This window comes from Amblyomma americanum, chromosome 9 (genome assembly GCF_052857255.1).
Source record: "Amblyomma americanum isolate KBUSLIRL-KWMA chromosome 9, ASM5285725v1, whole genome shotgun sequence".
NCBI classification, from domain to species: Eukaryota; Metazoa; Arthropoda; class Arachnida; order Ixodida; family Ixodidae; genus Amblyomma; species Amblyomma americanum.
In genome coordinates this window covers 136,062,190-136,081,949 of record NC_135505.1, presented here as the reverse complement: position 1 = coordinate 136,081,949, position 19,760 = coordinate 136,062,190, and the positions used below count along the sequence as shown (strand labels likewise).

At 48.6% G+C, this 19,760-nt stretch overlaps 1 protein-coding gene across 2 annotated transcripts in view; it reads left to right on the top strand.

The window, feature by feature from the left end:
• Positions 1–18,786: 18,786 nt before the first annotated feature.
• LOC144104483 (small subunit processome component 20 homolog) overlaps positions 18,787–19,760 on the top strand; it is an 85,536-nt gene continuing 84,562 nt past the window's right edge. For both annotated transcript variants that reach the window (XM_077637525.1, XM_077637526.1), the window contains exon 1: positions 18,787–18,902. In XM_077637525.1, coding sequence (XP_077493651.1) covers positions 18,858–18,902 — 45 coding nt within the window. In that variant the 5' untranslated portion in view covers positions 18,787–18,857. The remainder of the gene's footprint in view (positions 18,903–19,760) is intronic.

Genomic DNA, 19,760 nt, shown 5'->3' with positions numbered 1-19,760 from the left:
TATAATTTTATTGATAAAGAGCCCACTAACGACAACAAGCTATTGGCCGTCGGCGTTCATTGCGTTTCTTGGCGTTGACGACGTTCTAGACGCCGATGATTCTGAGGAAAGGGAGGGCGCATAACTGGCTCCCTGGGTCAGTGGACGCCTCAATCGCGCTTTGAGGTACGTGGCGGCGGGTAGAGAGTGAGCTGAGGGCTGCATGCATCAGCGCTGACAACGTTGCGGTAGACACGCGGCACGCACTGCAGCAATATGCCGCAGCGTTCATTGGGTGAACAACCTCTCGCGATCGACCGTTAACCGCCACCTGCTAGGGTGGGCGCGCCGTCTATCCAGTGTGCGGAACGCACCCAGCAGTTACAAGCCGTGTTTAGTTGTCCGATACACCACAGCTTTCTCTATCCAACCAGGTCTAGCAGTAAACCGTAGACAATTTTTTTCAGGAGAGGACTGACGCAGTAACTGTCTCTCTCTGAGTGGACTCCCGAGACGCGCTGGAGGAATAAGATGGCGGAGGGAGTGAACGAAAGGAGGAAGAAAGCGGCCCTAGTGGAGGGCTTCGTATTGATGAAAAAAAGGAAAATGTGGAGAGTTTCTTGTGGCTGCGGCGCAGTGGATTGAAACTGTAGTGGGGTTACTCAGGCGATTCGCTTCGGAGAACACGGTTGTTCAGAAGAGTTCTGTCATCTTTCTCTTACATCTTTCAATTCTCTTCTCTGCACGTGGCAGCGATTATAGCTGCAATATCTCTCAGGTTATACTTTCAGGCAGCCTTTCCGTCTTGACAGCACTCGAAAAATGGAGGGATACCTCTATGAGCCGTTCCCTTCGATTTTTTCTTCCACCACATATTACAGAAGTTCGTTTTCACTGGGTCCGTGGGCACTGTGGCATTGTTTCTAATGAGAGGGCTGATTTTTTAGCTAAGTCCGTTCTTGGGGGACCTACTGTCCCACTAGTACTCAATACTGTCTTCTTGACTGCAGCACGCTTCCAACGGTTCCAGCGCCTCCACTACTTGAGCCATGAGGCTTTCCTTGCTGTAGCGGATTTTCAACACCTGGCATTTCCTTGGAGTGTGCGGATGTGCAGTTCGAGGAAATGTGAGGTGTCCATGACCATCTTGCGTTGCAGAATACCGCGACTAAATCTCTATTTATGCCGATCATGGTTATCGCTGACCAACCTTTGTGAGTCTTGTGGCGAAATAGTCAATAGATCACTTTTTTCCTCTTTTGCCGGCGGCTCGCTTCTCTCCATAGAACATACTTCGAGATCCCGATCGCTCGACTGGGACTCCCTTTATCTTTTCCGATCCTACTCTCCTTTGGGGCAAGCGCCAAGGGATATGCCTTGAAACCGGAGTGCGATTTTATTCACGGGTATATAATTGCATCAGGTCGATTCTTATGCTAAAATTTGAATTCACGGCTTTTTCATTTCCCCCTTTTTCTCCAAATTTGCGCCTTCAAAAAATTATCCCATTACACCACTACTTACCCATGTGTGCGTGTGTATCAACAATGTAACCTGGCCAATCCCCCACCGTGGGTACGTGCCATTGAGCCATAGGCCGTCATCATCATCATCGAGAGAGAGAGAGAGAGTGGACAGACCCGTCCGCGTTTTTTTTTTTTCACCCTTCCGTCGCAACATCACGCCGTCGAATCTTTGTGAGTCATGCGGGGACGTTGAATCAATAGATCATTTCATCCTCTACTGCCGGCGGTTTGCACGACAGAGAATTCAGTTTTTGGTAAATCCTCTCGCTCAATTAGGTCTGCTGTTTACTCTTCCCGTCCTGTCATTCGGTGCAACCGTCTAAGGGCGTGTCATTTGGCAGGTGTGTCGGCTACCCCACAAGTATATCATTGAAACCGGGAGATTTTTTTGTTAACTTCTGGATACCTTTTCTTCTCTCCCAAAATTATTTTCTAATTCTCAAAATTTAGTTATTCTACTCGCACCGCTTTGTCTCCTTGATTTCCAATCCGATTTCCTCAAGCTCTATCAAAATTCACGATTTCCTTTTTCACTCATCTTAATTGATAAGCCGCTCGAGATAAACTTGGATTAGACTTTCACTGTTTGGATCTGCACCAAACCCTGGCCAATCCCCCACCGTGGGTATGTGCCATCATCTTCAGGCAACAACAACAACATCATTTGTGCAGACAGCAGTGAATTGCAAGGTTCCTCGGATAGCGTTGAAGCTGTTAAGTGAAGCATTCTGTTCGGGATTATGTCTCGTAATAACACGACACTGTCGAACAACACATCAATGAATTAAAAGGTTTATTGTGGACACTGTTCACGAATGTTCGAGTAGAAGACCGCAACTGCGGCAGAAGTCCAAAGTATACGCGCTACCGCCCACGTAAACGTACAACGAAGACCGCAACTGCCATTACGTGTCAAGCATCAACAAACTCAACAAGCATATCGAGTAAACAGCGTATGTGGAACCGTTAATACGATACCGAAAGACTGCGCGAGTCATTTGTTCAGTCACCAACTAAGGTAGCGTTCCATCGTAGTGCTTTAGTACCGCATCCCAGCGTCCATTGTCCATTTAGTTCACCACAGTACACAGTACGCGAACACAATTGCCGTCCGAATACAGCAGTCACTTCGCACGCAACTCCAAAACTGGGTCTTATACTGCGAAACAGAAGGGTAGCACCTCACGGTCAAATCTTAATATTTCGCGTCCCAAGGCTTCCGAGTTGGTAACGCGACATATACACCACTATACATTAACATACATGGCGTCCACGCAGGACGCGGCGCAATAGAATATAGATAATAATATCGGGTTACAATTAACATATACACCAGTGATATATACGCATATCGTGTTACAATTCACATTCATTACACATCGTCGCAAAGCGTCGCACATATGGGCAACGAGGCGACGCGTCGCAACCGTTCAAACTTACGCGCGTCTGTCCTAAAACGCACGTCGTTGAAGCATGGACGCCTCAACTTCGTTCTCCATGCCGTAGTCTTGCTGGGCAGCCTGCAAGACATGACCGCGCAAAAAAAAAAAAAATTCTGCAGGTCGCGCCCCACGGCTGTCCAAGGCTCTGGGTCCGCACAATCACGGCCACCAACCAGCACCGCTGCTCCAAGGCTCCGAAACCAGCCGAGGAGGGAGATCTCGAAGGCGAGTTGGTGGGCGTCGACGCCGGGGAGCAGTCCTGCTAGGAGCTAGACCTCTCCCAGAACAGCTGCTGGCTCACAGGTGCCTTGAGGAGGTCGGTGGCGCGGGTCAACCGTCGCGCCTGGATGGTGGGGGCTCCTAGCGGTGTTGCTGCGGCCCAGCTGGAAGCGTCGATCTCAATACGCTCCTCCAGAGGGGCCCCTGGAGGCGGCACGGAACGCAGCCAGTGCCTTATTCCGAGCCAAGGGCAAGACGCCGCCCCCCATGACACTCGCCCGGCACTGCTCTTGAGAGAGATGCAAGCGGAAAAGCTGGATGGGGTTCGGCACAGGGCTGAGGCCAGCGTCCACGAAGCCAGGATCCGCCAGGGCCGCAGGTGTTCCTTTCGCCAGATGCTGGTAACGGCAGACCGGCGGCCAACTTGGCGGAGAGTGTCGCCGGAGGCCTGGCGAGCAGCGGGGCTGAAGACTGAACTGGAGGCCCGCTTGGGCCGCCGAGAGCCGTTGGCGGTGCCGCTCGCAGGAGTGGACGCCCAAGGAGGTCCAAGAGAGCAGAGCTACCGTCGCCATCTTGATCATCGGGTTCTGATCGACCCGGTGTTCCGGCGCGCATTTTATACCCTCAGCGCCACTTCGTTCTCTTCTCGAGCTTATTTGAATTTTTTGTTTTGTTCATGCCGGACGTCCCGAATTAATTAAAAAGTGAAGAATTTTGCAACAATTCGTTTACTTTTAGAGAAATATTGTACACGAAAATTGCGTCCGTTTTTCTTAATGCCGAAATGTGGTCTAGGGCTTCCGCGTCTGGTTTTAGCAGACCCAATCTGGCGTCCGCAGTGCACAAATCGTTTGAATAATAACGAGCAGCAGTAGCGTCTTTGTATGCAAGCACCACTGTAGACATGTCATTGCGTACGGGGCAGTGTACAGCAGTTTGTCCACGTCATCAAGGGTGGCTCGGAAGAAGTAGTGGCAGAGGAAGAAGAAGATAGGCTCAATTGAATACAGGGACTTTGAGGACAATTATTGGGAGTATTTTCTCTCAACAGCAAACGTTTTTCTGCGTGTGCCTGTTGTATTTATTTTCGTATAGACGCACATTCTTCAGAAATTATCTGACGTAATCGCCGTGCACTGCAGATAAACCCCTTTGATCCAGAGAGCTGCTTTTCACTGGCGAGGCACAAATGCTTGTTCGCCAATTGAGTTTAGTGTGCCTAAACAAGAGTATCATGAGCCGTTAACGAGAAATACGAAATAAAGGTTTCAAAACGTTTTTAAAGCCTTCCTGGCAGCTTTGAAAATGGCCCTACGAGGATTTCTTCCTTGTATGACAGACAGCATCCATCGATCCTATACGCGTATGAAGGACGCCGTCCTGTGTTACGGTACGGGTGTAACTGTTGACGGAGTGTAGAACGTCCTGAACAAAAAGAGCTGCGTTCGGCTCCCGTCCGAGACCGATGCCCAGGTGGGCGTTGACCTTGACGGACGCGTGGAAGCTCTCAACAATCTGTAGCCAAGCAGGCCAAGTCGGTCTGGATTCCTCACTAACAAGAGCTATTAGTCGATTCGCATGGCGAACATTCAAACAAGGTTGCCTTCAACGTGCGTTAGCACCACTGTCAATCTGTGCGTCGCCATAGTTTGCGTGCTATATTGCTTTGTGCATCACTACTATGAGCTCACTGGGCATTGACTTATTATTCGCTGGGTTGCTGCTGTGCACCGTGCACCTGGAATGGGGAGAGCGTCAGGTGCACATCGCTGCCCAGCGAGCAATATGGCTGTACCCAAGCTCTCTGCTCTTCCTGTACAGTGGAAGCTATACGTGCGCGACCCGACGACTGTTTCATGTGTTGAGTTTGCCTACAACTAGAAGCGCTCATGTTGAGCACACCAGCGTTCACGCCTTTTTTTATGTTTCGACGGTTAACAGTCATTTCAATCAGCCACGTCAACGCAGGGCGCGCGGTTGTATCGCCAGAAGAAATATGAAGGTAGGCGTGGCAATTAACCCGAATATCAGTCAAATAATGTGTATCAGGGCCCAAAAATACTCCATGGACACCCGGAAACCCCTGGATGCAATTTCGCTGAAACGAATTCCCACTAATTTAAAAAAAAAACCCCTGTATTTAATCTAGGCTACCTTCTTCTTCGTCTGCTACTACTTCTTCCAAACTTCCACGGTTAAAGCTTATAAGACATGTGCCGCGGAGCTGTGTGCACTGTATCTATACCTAGTCATGTGTACAGTACACGCTTATAAAGGCGGGGCTGAGGTTTATTATTATTCATGCGATCTGAGTATGCGGACGCCAAAATTTGTTCACGAAGACCTGCCACGCAAGCCCTAGAATAGACCTACCACACAAGCCCTGAATCTATTCAGCATTAAAAAAAGAAACCACTTCGGCATGTGCCACACTTCAGTAAAAGCTACTGATCCGGAGTTGCCGGGTTCGAACCCGACCGCGGCGGCCGCGTTTCGATGGAGGCGAAACGCAAAAGGCGCCCGTGTGCTGTGCGATGCCAGTGCACGTTAAAGATTCTCATGGGTGAAGTTCTGAAAGGCGCAAAAGACACACACACAGGAAAAAATGGGGATGACAAAGGCGCTCTTTGTGTCATCCCCCTTTTTTCCTATGTGTGTGTCTTTTGCGCCTTTCAGAACTTCAATCATGAACCAACTAGCCCCAATGCAAGTTCTTCTGCTACACATACTCATGGGGTCGAAATTATTCCGGAGCCCTCCACTACGGCACCTCTTTCTTCCTTTATTCTTTCACTCCCTCCTTTATCCCTTCCCTTACGGCGTGGTAAGGTGTCGGCCGATATGTGAGACGATAATGCGCCATTTCCTTTCCCTAGAAAATTTTTTTTTTTTTTTTAGCGGGAGATATTCTGCCCTAGGCGAAATTGGCAATGGCTGCTTTTGAATCGCTTACAATCACTTCTGCTCGCGAGTTTGTCAACGCCAAGGCGATTGCCGCTTCTTCGGCTATTTCTGAAGAGTTGGTGCTTACTGTCGCGTTTGCTATGAGTGGGCCTTCCTCGGTCACCGCGGCTATCGTGAATGTTTTCTCGGGTGCTGAGTAAGCTGCCGCGTCTACGTAGACTACGTCCTGTCGGCCCTCAAGTTTCTTAGCTAGGACTTTTGCTCTGGCCTTGCGTGTTCCTTCGTGATGGACGGGTTGCATATTTTTCGGCAATGGTTGTACCGTGATTGTCCTTCGGAGGTTGGACGGGATTTTTGGGGTATCCGCGTTGAGCGGCTCCGCGTTTATTCCGAGCCTTTCTAGGATTGGTCTACCCGCATTGGTTCTAGTGAGCCTGGGCTCTTGCATTCTACGATGGCCTCCGTCAATTCGTCTAGCGTGTTGTGTAGGCCGAGTTGCAGTAACTTCTCAGTGGAGGTGTTGACTGGTTGTTGTTGTTTTTGCTTGAAGTATGATGACACATACCCACGGTGGGGGATTGGCCTGGGTTTGGTGCAGATTCAAACAAGGAAAGTCTAATCTAGGTTTATCTCAAGTGGCTCATAAATTGAGATGATTAATTGTGAGTGAAAAAGGAAATCACGAATTTCGAGAGAGCTTGAGGAAATCGGAATGGAAATCAAGGAAACAAAGCGGTGTGAGTAGAATAACTAAATTTTGAGAATTAATCAGAAAGAAAATAATTTTGAGAGGGAAGAAAAAGTATCGAGAAGTTAACACAAAAATCTCCCGGTTTCAATGATATACTTATGTAGTAGCCGACACACCTGCCAAATGGCATGCCCTTTGACGGTTGCACCGGTGGAGAGGAGGACGGGAAGAGTAAACGGCAGTCATAATTGAGCGGCTACTGATCCGGAGCTCCCGGGTTCGAACCCGACCGCGGCGGCTGCGTTTTTATTGAGGCGAAACGCTAAGGCGCCCGTGTGCTGTGCGATGTCAGTGCACGTTAAAGATCCCCAGGTGGTCGAAATTATTCCGGAGCCCTCCACTACGGCACCTCTCTCTTCCTTTCTTCTTTCGCTCCCTCCTTTATCCCTTCCCTTACGGCGCGGTTCAGGTGTCCAACGATATATGAGAGATACAGCGCCATTTCCTTTCCACAAAAACCAACAACAACAACAATAATAATAATAATAATAATAATAATAATAATAATAATAATAATAATAATAATAATAATAATAATAATTGAGCGAGAGGATGTGCCACAAACTGAATTGTAGACCTAGGGCTGCCTTGTAGGCCTGCCTGATGAGTCCTTAATAATTGGTTTTGGGGGAAAGGAAATGGCGCAGTATCTGTCTCATATATCGTTGGACACCTGAACCGGCCGTAAGGGAAGGGTAAAGGAGGGAGTGAAAGAAGAAAGGAAGAGAGAGGTGCCGTAGTGGAGGGCTCCGGAATAATTCCGACCACCTGGGGATCTTTAACGTGCACTGACATCGCACAGCACACGGGCGCCTTAGCGTTTTTCCTCCATAAAAACGCAGTCGCCGCGGTCGGGTTCGAACCCGTGAACTCTGGATCAGTAGTCGAGCGCCCTAACCACTGAGCCACCGCGGCGGGTCCTGATGAGTCCTTCAACTTTGAGTTTCTCAGCGTTGTATAACTGTAGATTGGGGAGGGCGTAATTCATCCTGCTGATGACAAAGGCTTGCACCAACCGACATAGATATTTTTTCTTAACTCTCTTGTTCGCTATGCGTCGGATCAGTCTAATGGTTTGGCGAAATGAGGCGTTTAATTTTTCGATTATTAAGGTATTTTGGTGATTCTAATGGATTATCATTCCAAGGATTCGGATGGAACTCACTTGTCTAACTACTTTGCCTTGCACTTGTATACTTATGTTGGCTGGCGGGAGGCTGGATTTCTGTCCTCTCGGAATGTCTCTTTTAAGTAGGAGCTCCGATTTGGGATGAGAACATTCTAGTCCTACCGTTTTAACGTAGGCGTCTATGGTATCGACTGTCCTTTGTTCCCGGATAGATTTAAGCCGGAGTGCAGCAAATTCGGCGGCAAAGCCACCGTAGACTACAACTTCTGGGACTGTTCGAGAGATCCCCCACCAATATCGCTCAAGAGGCCCGCGTCCCTGGGCCCGTGGGAGACCTTGTTGCTCAGCTCCGGCCTGGAAACCCCCAAGTACAGGTGCTGACGAGAGCCGAAGAGGTCGCCGCCAGTATCCACTGACGGCCACCTAACAAGATCAGCAAACCCATTTATAACTCAAGCCGATAATAAACGTTTTCCAATCCAAATTTAGCGGGAGCTTCGAAAGCAAAGTAAAGGTGCATAACTGCCCCCCAGTGACAGTGGACACCTCAGTCGCGCTTTAGCTCCGTGGCTGTAGTGACAGATGTGCGCCGCACACGTTGGCATTGGCAAAGTTGTGGCAGCTATAGGCTATACGCTATATGGATGGAAAAACTTTATTTTCGTCAGAGAGCATGTGTGGACGATTCCGTGTCAGATGGCCATCAACCCATGGCTGACGGCGACCTGGGTGGCCCACTCCACGGCCCTGGTCTGGACGACCGGGTCTGAGCTGGCCAACACGGCCTCCCACTGCTCGAGGGAAGGTTCACGCATAATGTCCGCCGGTGGCGGTGCTATGCTACAGCTCCATAATATGTGGTCATAGGTTGACAATTCGTGACACCATTTGCACTCCGGCGGAATGTCCGGGTAGATTTTGCTCAATACGTATGGGCCATCCCTATCCTTCTTCCCTCTCCCTGTACTCTCCCTGTCCTTTTATTCCTGCTAGCCGCAGCTCAGGTGCTTCAGGTTTCAATGGCAGATGCCGCGGCTAGCAACATCTTTTACTGCCATTGTAATTTTATTAATAAATAGCCACTAACAACAACAAGCTTTTGGCCATTGGCGTTGACAACGTTGTAGACTCCGATGATTTTGAGGAAAGGGAGGCTCATAACTGGCTCCCTGGGTCAATGGACGCCTCAATCGCGCTTTGAGGTACGTGGCGGCGGGTAGAGAGAGAGATGTGGGCTGCATGCATCAGCGCTGACAACGTTGCGGTAGACACGCGGCACGCACTGCAGCAATATGCCGCAGCGTTCATTGGGTGAACAACCTCTCGCGATCGACCGTTAACCGCCACCTGCTAGGGTGGGCGCGCCGTCTATCAAGTGTGCGGAACGCACCCAGCAGTTACAAGCCGTGTTTATTTGTCCGATACACCACAGCTTTCTCTATCCAACCAGGTCTAGCAGTAAACCGCAGGCAATTTTTTAAAGGAGAGGAATGCCGCAGTAACTGTCTCTGAGTGGACACCCGAGTCGCGCTGTAGGAATAAGATGGCGGTGGGAGTGAACGAAGGGAGAAAGAAAGCGGCCCTAGTGGAGGGCTTCGTATTGATGAAAAAAAGGAAAATGTAGTGTGTTTCGTGTGGCTGCGGCGCAGTGGATTGAAACTGTAGTGGGGTTACTCAGGCGATTCGCTTCGGAGAACGCGGTTGTTCAGACGAGTTCTGTCATCTTTCTCTTACATCTTTCAATTCTCCTGTCTGCACGTGGCAGTGGTTATAGCTGCAATATCTCTCAGGTTATTGTACTTTCAGGCAGCATTTCCGTCTTGACAGCACTCGAAAAATCGATGGATACCTCTATGAGCAGGATCCCTTCGATTTTTTCATTCACCACATATTACACAAGTTCGTTTTCACTGGGTCCGTGGGCACTGTGGCATTGTTTCTAATGAGAGGGCTGATTTTTTAGCTAAGTCCCTTCTTGGGGGACCTATTGTCCCACTAGTACCCAATACTGTCTTCTTGACTGCAGCACGGTTCCAGCGCCTCCACTACTTGAGCCATGAGCCTTTCCTTGCTGTAGCGGATTTTCAACACCTGGCATTTCCTTGGAGTGTGCGGATGAGCAGTTCGAGAAAATGTGAGGTGTCCATGACCCTCTTGCGTTGCATAATACCGCGACTAAATCTCTATGTCGATCAGGGTTATCGCTGACCAACCTTTGTGAGTCTTGTGGCGAAATAGTCAATAGATCACTTTTTCCTCTTTTGCCGGCGGCTCGCTTCTCTCCGTAGAACATACTTGGAGATCCCCCTCGCTTGACTGGGGCTCCCTCTATAAATTCCGATCCTACTCTCCTTTGCGGCAAGCGCCAAGGGATATGCCTTGAAATCGGTGTGCGATTTTATTCACGGGTATATAATTGCATCAGGTCGATTCTTATGCTAACATTTGAATTCACGGCTTTTTCATTTACCCCTTTTTCACCTTTTTCTCCAAATTTGCGCCTTCAAAAAATTATCCCATTACACCACTACTTACCCATGTGTGCGTATGTATCAACAATGTAACCTGGCCAATCCCCCACCATGGGTACGTGCCATTGAGCCATAGGCCGTCATCATCATCATCGAGAGAGAGAGTGGACAGACCCGTCCGCGTTTGTTTTTTTTCACCCTTCCGTCGCAACATCACGCCGTCGAATCTATGTGCGTCATGCGGGGACGTTGAATCAATAGATCATTTCATCCTCTACTGCCGGCGGTTTGCACGACAGAGAATTCAGTTTTTGGTAAATCCTCTCGCTCAATTATGTCTGCCGTTTACTCTTCCCGTCCTCTCATTGGGTGCAACCGTCAAAGGGCGTGTCATTTGGCAGGTGTGTCGGCTACCCCACAAGTGTATCACTGAAACCGGGAGGTTTTTTGTTAAGTTCTCGATACCTTTTCTTCTCTCCCAAAATTATTTTCTCACTAATTCTCAAAATTTAGTTATTCTACTCGCACCGCTTTGTCTCCTTGATTTCCAATCCGATTTCCTCAAGCTCAATCAAAATTCATGATTTCCTTTTTCACTCATCTCAACTGATAAGCCGCTTGAGATAAACTTGAATTAGACTTTCACTGTTTGGATCTGCACCACACCCTGGCCAATCCCCCACCGTGGGTATGTGCCATCATCTTTCAGGCAACAACAGCATTTGTGCAGACAGCAGTAAATTAATTGCAAGGGTCCTCCGATAGCGTTGAAGCTATAAGTGAAGCATTGTGTTCGTGGTTAGGTCTCGTAATAACACGACACTGTTGAACAACACAGCAATGAATTACAGGTTTTTTTTATTGTGGACACTGTTCACAAATGTTCTTAGAGCAGAAGACCGCAACTGCAGCACAAGTCCAAAGTATACGCGCTACCGCCCACGTAAACATTTAACGAAGACCGCAACTGCAGCACGTGTCAAGCATCAACAAACTCAACATGCATATCGAGTAAACTGAGCATATCGGGAACCGTTAATACGACACCGAAAGACTGCGCGAGTCATACGTTCCATCGTAGTGCTTTAGTACCGCATCCCAGCGTCCATTGTCCATTTTAGTTCACCACAGTGCACGATGCGTAGTACGCGAATCTCAATTGCCGTCCGAATACAGGAGTCACTTCGCACGCAACCCCAATAATGGGTCTAATACTGCGAAACGCAAGGATAGCACCTCACCGTCAAATCTTGATATTTCGCGTCCCAAGGGTGCTGAGTTGGTAACGCGACATATACACCACTATACATTAACATACAAGGCGTCCACGCAGGACACGGCGCAATAGAATATAGATAATACCGGGTTACAATTAACATATACACCGGTAGTATATACATATATCGCATTACAATTAACATTCATTACACATCGTCGCAACGCGTCGCACGTTCGGGCAACGAGGCGACGCGTCGCAACCGTTCAAACACACGCGCGTCTGTCCTAAAACGCACGTCGTTGGAGCATGGACGCCTCAACTTTCTCCTCCATGCCGTAGTCTTGCTGGGCAGCCTGAAATACATGACCGCGCAAAAAAATTCTGCAGGTCGCGCCCCACGGCTGTCCAAGGCTACGGGTCTGCTCAATCACGGCCACCAACCAGCACCGCTGCTCCAAGGCTCCGAAACCAGCCGGGGAGGGAGATCTCGAAGGCAAGTTGGTGGGCGTCGAAGGCAAGTTGGTGGGCGCGTCGATGCCGGGGAGGAGTCCTGCTAGGAGCTAAACCTCTCCCAGAACAGCTGCTGGCTCACAGCCGCCTTGAGGAGGTCGGTGGCGCGGGTCAACCATCGCGCCTGGATGGTGGGGGCTCCTAGCGGTGTTGCTGCGGCCCAGCTGGAAGCGTCGATCTCGAGACGCTCCTCCAGAGGGGCCCCTGGAGGCGGCACGGAACGCAGCCAGTGCCTTATTCCGAGCCAAGGGCAAGACGCCGCCCGCCATGAGACTCGCCCGGCACTGCTCTTGAGATTGATGCAAGTGGAAAAGCTGGATGGGGTTCGGCACAGGGCTGAGGCCAGCGTCCACGAAGCCAGTATCCGCAGGTGTTCCTGTCGCCAGGTGCTGGTAACGGCAGGCCGGCGGCCAACTTGGCGGAGTGTGTCGCCGGAGGCCTGGTGAGCAGCGGGGCTGAGGACCGAACTGGAATCCCGGTTGGGCCGCCGAGAGCCATCGGCGCTGCCGCTCGCAGAAGTGGACGCTCAACGAGGTCCGAGAGAGCAGAGCTACCGTCGCCATCTCTATCATCTGGTTCTGATCGGCCCGGCGTTCCGGCGCGCCTTTTATACCCTCAGCGCCACTTCGTTCTCTTCTCGAGCTTATTTGAATTTTTTGTTTTGTTCATGCCGGACGTCCCGAATTAATTAAAAAGTGAAGAATTTTGCAACTTTCGTTTACTTTTACAGAAATATTGTACACGAAAATTGTGTCCGTTTTTCTTAATGCCGAGGTGTGGTCTAGGGCTTCCGCGTCTGGTTTTAGCAGACCCAATCTGGCGTCCGCAGTGCACAAATCGTTTGAATAATAACGAGCAGCAGTAGCGTCTTTGTATTCAAGCACAACGGTAGACATGGCCTTGCGTACGGGGCGGTGTACAGTAGTTTGTCCACGTCATCAAGGGTGGCTCGGAAGAAGTAGTGGCAGAGGAAGAAGAAGATAGGCTCAATTGAATACAGGGACTTTGAGGACAATTATTGGGAGTATATTCCCTCAACGGCTCCACCAAACGTTTTTCTGCGTGTGCCTGTAGTATTTATTTTCGTATAGACCCACATTCTTCAGCAATTATCTGTCGTAATCGCCGTGCGCTGCAGATAAACCCCTCCGATCGAGGGAGCTGCTTTTCACTTACGTGGCACAAATGCTTGTTCGCCATTTAAATTTAGCGTGCTCAAACAAGAGTATCATGGAACGTTATTGAGAAATACGAAATAAAGCTTTTAAAACCTTTTCAAAGCTTTCCTGGCAGCTTTGAAAACGGCCCTACGAGGAACGCTGCCTTGTATGGCAGACATCCTCCATCGATCCTATACGCGTATGAAGGACGCCGTCCTGTGTTACGGTATCGGTGTCACTATTGCCGGAGTGTAGAACTTCGTGAGCAAAAATACCTGCGTTCGACTCCCGTCCGCGGGACCGAAGCACAGGTGGGCGTTGACCTTGAAAGACTCATATGGAAGCCCTCGACAGTGTGCTGCCTTATCTGTAGTCACACCAAAATAGTTCTAGATTCCTCATTACTTGAGAGCTATTCGTCAATCCATATGCTGCACATTCATAACAAGGTTGCTTTTAACGTGCGATAGCAGTGCTGCAACCTGCATCGCCATATTGCTTGCTGGATTGCTTTGTGCATCACTATACTAAGAGCTCCCTGGGGATTTACTTATTATTCACTGCGCTGTTGCTGTGCGCCGCGCACCTGGAATGGGGAGAGCGTCAGCTGCCCAGCGAGCAATATGGGGCTGTGTTGGAAGAGCCTCGTTGGTTCTTGCTGTACAGTGGAAGCTATCGTGCGCGACCCGACGACTGTTACACATGTTGAGTTTGTCTATAACTAAAAGCGCTCATGTTGAGCACACCAGCGTTCACGCCTTTTTTATCTTTCGGTGGCTAACGATCATTTAATGAGCCACGGCAACGCAGGGCAGTTCTACGGCCCGAAGGAATTCGTCTGCGGGGGTGGCATTTAACTCGGATATCAGTCAAATAACGGGCATCAGAGCCCAAAAAATACTCCAGGGACAGTCGGAAACCCCTGGATGCAACTTCGCTGAAACGAATTCCCACTAATTTCAAATGAAAGCCCCTGTATTTTATCGAGGCTACCTTCTGCTTCGTCTACTACTACTTCTTTCAAGCTTCCGCGGTTAAAACGATTAAAACATGTGCCGCGAAGCTGTGTGCACTGTATCTATACCTAGTCATGTGTAAAGTACACGCTTATAAAGGCGGGGCTGAGCTTTGTTATTATTGAAGCGGTCTGAGCATGCGGACGCCAAAATTGGTTCACGAAGACCTGCCGCGCAAACTCTGGAATCCATTCCAGCATTAAAAAAGAAACCACTTTGGCGTGTGCTACACTTCACCAAAAGTAAACGGACTTTTGGTTGCTTCCTGCGCATCAATTTATTAATGTAAACTCGGCCAGAAGAGGGTAGTGTTTTAGTGACAAAAGGACGAAGCGGCGCTAAGGGTATAAAAGGCGCGCAAGAACGGCTGGCGCATATTGTCTTTAGCGCGTCTTTACTATCCTGTCTTTCTATCCCATCTTTCAACCCTCCTTCTATCTGCAAGTGGCAGCGATTGTGGCTCGGCTTGAGCCAGTGAGCAGGCCTGTGCACTTTCCTTTTCTTTCTTCCTGGCAACATCTCTCTCTCTGGCAGCACGGCACTGCCTCCGGGATCGGCCTGGGTCTTTATATTGCGCGTCTTTTCTGTCCTGTTTTTCTATCCCATCTTTGAACTCTCCTACTATCAGCACGTGGTAGCGATTGTGGCTCGGCTTGAGCCAGTGGGCAGGCCTGTGCACTTTAGTTTTCTTTCTTCCTTGCAACAACAGACAGACAGACAGACTGGCAGCACAGAAGAAGAACCCAAGGTGACGACGAAAGCAGCGCTGGTGACGTGGCTTTCACGGTGCGGCCCGCGGAGCTACGCTTGTCCGCCCTCCTGCCTTTGACACACCTCCTAACTCGGCGGACCCGGACTTCTCGGATTCGTTCGCTGGGGGCCATCGTCAGCCATTCCAAGGTTGCGTTCATCTACAGTGGAGCCCTGTCTTAAGTGTACTGGACTCCGCCGCGGCTGTTCTACTGCTGGCCAGGAAGGCGCTGGACACCTCCAGAAACAGTCATGGATCACTCTTCCAGAGATGTCCGCACCTGGGCCTGAACCCCGGTCCTGGGCCCCACAGTCGAGGTGTGTAGACGAACCCGCGTCACTGACCACCTCCAAGGAGGTTATGGGTCAGCAGCAGCCTCAAGCGAAGTACAGTACGGGATCCACCTCATGCGTCCACCGAGTCCCTTCAGAGCCTTTAGCCCTGGCTCCACCGGAGGCTCCTGGAACTACGCCACTGGTGCGCCCCAGCTAGGACCAGCATCGCTGGTTGGCGGTGGGGCGCGACCCGCAGCGGTTCCCAGGACTGAGCGCCCATGTTCCAGCGAAGTGCGTTGGAGGACAGAGACGCGGGGTTTGGGCTGTTCCCACACGTCGCGTTCCCACTGTGTGACGCTTAGTAGCGTTCGCTTTTTCGAATCAATCAATCAATCAATCAATCAATCAATCAATCAATCAATCAATCAATCAATCAGTCAATCAATCAATCAATCGTTTTATTTTCATCACAAAATGATGAGGGTTGGTGCAGGCAAAAAGTTGAAATAACTTCCACTTGAAACAGCCTGAACCTCCCGTGTACATGGCTTGCAGCGTGTGGGGACACGTGTACAAAGAAAAAAATAGAGCACGGCAAAGAGTTGCGTGCGAAATAAAACTCGAAACATTTTGGCACTTGAGATGTACATACAATAAATCAAGAAACATGTCAAGCAAGGCGGTCACAGTTCTCAAAATATACTACAAAAAGAAGTGCATCAAGTGATTAAAAAGCAGTCTCAGGCACAAACAACATAAATGACATTACAATCGTAAACACATGTCACGGATGTCTTTCGGACTGCAGGTGTCAATACAGACGTTCTTCAAGATAAGTTTATTTAGCAGTACTGGAAAGTTATGGCGCATTTGATGACCATATGCAGTGCGTGGAAGGGGATCCACCAAAACTCAGGATTTCGAAGAGTATATGTCGGATCATTTGGTTTTAGCGCGCACATATCTAGAAAACTATCCTGGTATGGTGAAGAGACTTTTTATACCCTAAGCTTGGCTAAGTAGTATTCGTAGAGTTTCAAAATTTGTATGATATTGAGGCGGGTAAACAACTCATCTGTGTGAGCTCGGTATTCTTCATTTGCAACAAAACGAACTGCTTTCTTTTGCAGTCGAAAAGTTTTTGAACATTTATCTCCATGGTACTGCCCAAGACCAAAAAAACAATAACTGAGATAGGGCAAAAACAGTGCACTGTGCACTATGAGTTTGATTGGCACTGGTAAACAGGAGCGATATTTTGCAAGAAGACCCGTGCATTTTGAAAGTTTAGATAGAACGTTGTCAATCTGAGCGTTCCAACTCAAATTTTCGTGAAAAATAGCTCCTAGTGCTTTAACAGAATGTGAAACGTTGTAATGGAGTACCCCATGCATAATTCAAGGTTTTGAAGAATTACACGCTGCCTGGGGTGGAATATGACTGGTTTTGTTTTTGTGTATTGATGATTAGAGAACTTTGTTCACTCCAAGCCCTTAGTTTGTCCAGAGTACTGTTTACAACAGGAATTATTGAGTCGGGAGTGTCGCCTTTAAAAAGCATAGTTGTATATCGTCTGCGTATATTATGTACTCCGGTATGTTGTCGATGTTCGTGATGTCATTTATATACAAAAGAAACAATAGCGGACCTAAAATGCTACCCTGTGGAACACCGATTTTAGCAGTCAAGAAAGATGAGGTCTGCTTTCTTATCATTACACATTGAAGACGATGCTGCAAATATGACTATAAGAGACAGAGGAGTGCCACGGATGCCTAGAATTTCCAATTTTCCTAATAAACGCTGGTGATTTAGGGGGTCGAACGCCTTAGAAAAATCTATAAAATACATCTAAACAGATCTGTTTTTTTTCTAAAGCATTCAAAATAATTTCTTTTTGCATCGCGATATTATGTATTATTGATCGACGTATTTATATAGCGATATTGACGTATATAGTTAGCGCTTATGCTTGGATGCCGCAATTTCGCTTTCGCGATACTTTCATGACGGGACGCGACGTAGCCATAATTTTAATGCTAGTGAGCCTTCTGCTATGGGAATCAACTAATAGTATAGAGTTAATGAACCATCTGCTCAAAGATTTATGTTCAGTTGCAACACTGCAGTGTCTTATTCTGCTTCAGCTTATGATGCATGTGCATCGCAGACGATAGATTGAAACCAGCAGTTTGCTCACTGCGATGTCGGATGACTTATGATCTTTTAAACTCTATTCGCATTGCACGGCTAGCCTAGTTTGCTGTCCCTCTTGGGAGGAGAGAAATTTATACACGACACTTTGACTGACAGTCAAGCAAAGCTTTTTTGTTGGCTTGGGAATCTGCTCCGATAGGCGATAGATATCCAGTAGCGTGCAGTGCATGCAGAGAACTGGATGCGGAGAAGACTGGAGTAAGCTGTGTTTGAAACTGCTGGAGGGACTATAAATACAGTCGTGGATCAGTCTTCCAGCTCTGCGGAGCTGACTTTCGTGACATGACTCGGCGAGATTCCGCAGCATCCAGAACAAGCTACAATTCTGGATGTCTACGAAGTTTAGCTACGTTATAATAAATAATAATAATTGGTTTTTGGGGAAAGGAAATGGCGCAGTATCTGTCTCATATATCTTTGGACACCTGAACCGCGCCGTAAGGGAAGGGATATAGGAGGGAGTGAAAGAAGAAAGGAAGAATAGGTGCCGTAGTGGAGTGCTCCAGAATAATTTCGACCACCTGGGGATCTTTAACGTGCACTGACATCGCACAGCACACGGGCGCCTTAGTGTTTTTCCTCCATAAAAACGCAGCTACGTTATACTAATCTGAAAGTCCTGCAAGCAGTGTATACAGCATATCGAACTGCCTCAAGATAACCTTTGCGGGTGCCGCGATTTCATACTTGTATTTTCGGCGAATGTAAGTCTACCGTGTGGTTCACTCCGGCCTGACGTGGTGTTTTGTACGTCAAAGTTAATTATCGTGATAAGCAATAAAAATTGGAGGACGCTTAAGCTTCGCCACCCGCCGCGGTGGCTCAGTGGTTAAGGCGCTCGGCTACTGATCCGGAGTTCCCGGGTTCGAACCCGACCGCGGCGGCTGCGTTTTTATGGCGGCAAAACGCTAAGGCGCCCGTGTGCTGTGCGATGTCAGTGCACGTTAAAGATCCCCAGGTGGTCGAAATTATTCCGGAGCCCTCCACTATGGCACCTCTTTCTTCCTTTCTTTTTTCACTCCCTCCTTTATCCCTTCCCTTACGGCGCGGTTCATGTGTCCAACGATATATGAGACAGGTACTGCGCCATTTCCTTTCCCCCAAAACCAATTATTATTAACTTCAATGCAAGGGCTCGTTTATTGAGCAAGAGGCATCGCGTACGCATGGCAACTTTCCAAGCAATCCGCTTTAATCCAATCCGAGCGGTAGAAAGCATTATGGCGGCTTTCTTGTCAAGTACACGTGCGATGTAATCAAGCGGCTTACTTTACCTGAAAGCGCTACAATGAAGAACAAGCCATTAAAACACAAGGCAGAGAACACTTTTCGGGTAAGGAAAACCTTTAGTCTTGGCCTGTCGATTAGATATTGTTCAAGAAAACGCTTATATTTACGTTCCTTCATTTGCGCGTTCCAAGTTGTGCTGGACACATCAGTGAACGACTGTTGCCTTGCAAATTTCGAAACATGCCGCGTTCAGTGGCTTTGTATGTTTACTGAGTCACGGTAGCCCTCATTTCCTTGCGACTGAAAGTCGTTCACAAAAAGCGCTTGCGCGGCAAGCTGCACGCACAGCTGTCATGCGACCCAAATTCAAACCTCGACACCACAAGTCGGCGACGTGATGGGATACGCGTAATTAGTGTAAGAGGTGGTGCTGAAAGTATCCCAGGGGTCTGAGCTTTTTTTTTTATTTGATTGGTCTGGAAGCTCCTCTAAAGACAACACTTGCCGCGTCTGTGGCTCAGTGGCTATGGTGCTCGGCTGTTCACTTGAAAAGACGCGGGTTCGATCCCGGCCGCATTTCAAATCGATGGGGGCGAAAAGGTGTTTACATATTCATTTTTGCTGCTAAACTTGAAGGCTACCGCGCATCTGCTGGGAGGAAAGTTTGCCTCAGAGAACCGCGGTACGTTTCAGTATTAACATCACGCCCTGCACTTAAATGTCACCGTAAATACATGGTCAAACAATATAATTGCATGCCACTGTCAGCCTAGTAACGTTGCTATCCTGTTAAGTGCCAGTGCTCTCACCCACGCGAACCAATTGTTTCTGACAAACGAAAAGTTAGAGAATAATGCGAAGAACATAATGATACGTCTGTTTGTGGAGCGGAGTATAATAGCACTGAAAATAATATGCGCTTAACTATTTCGCTACCCTCCTTTCATAGCGGTGTCTGCTT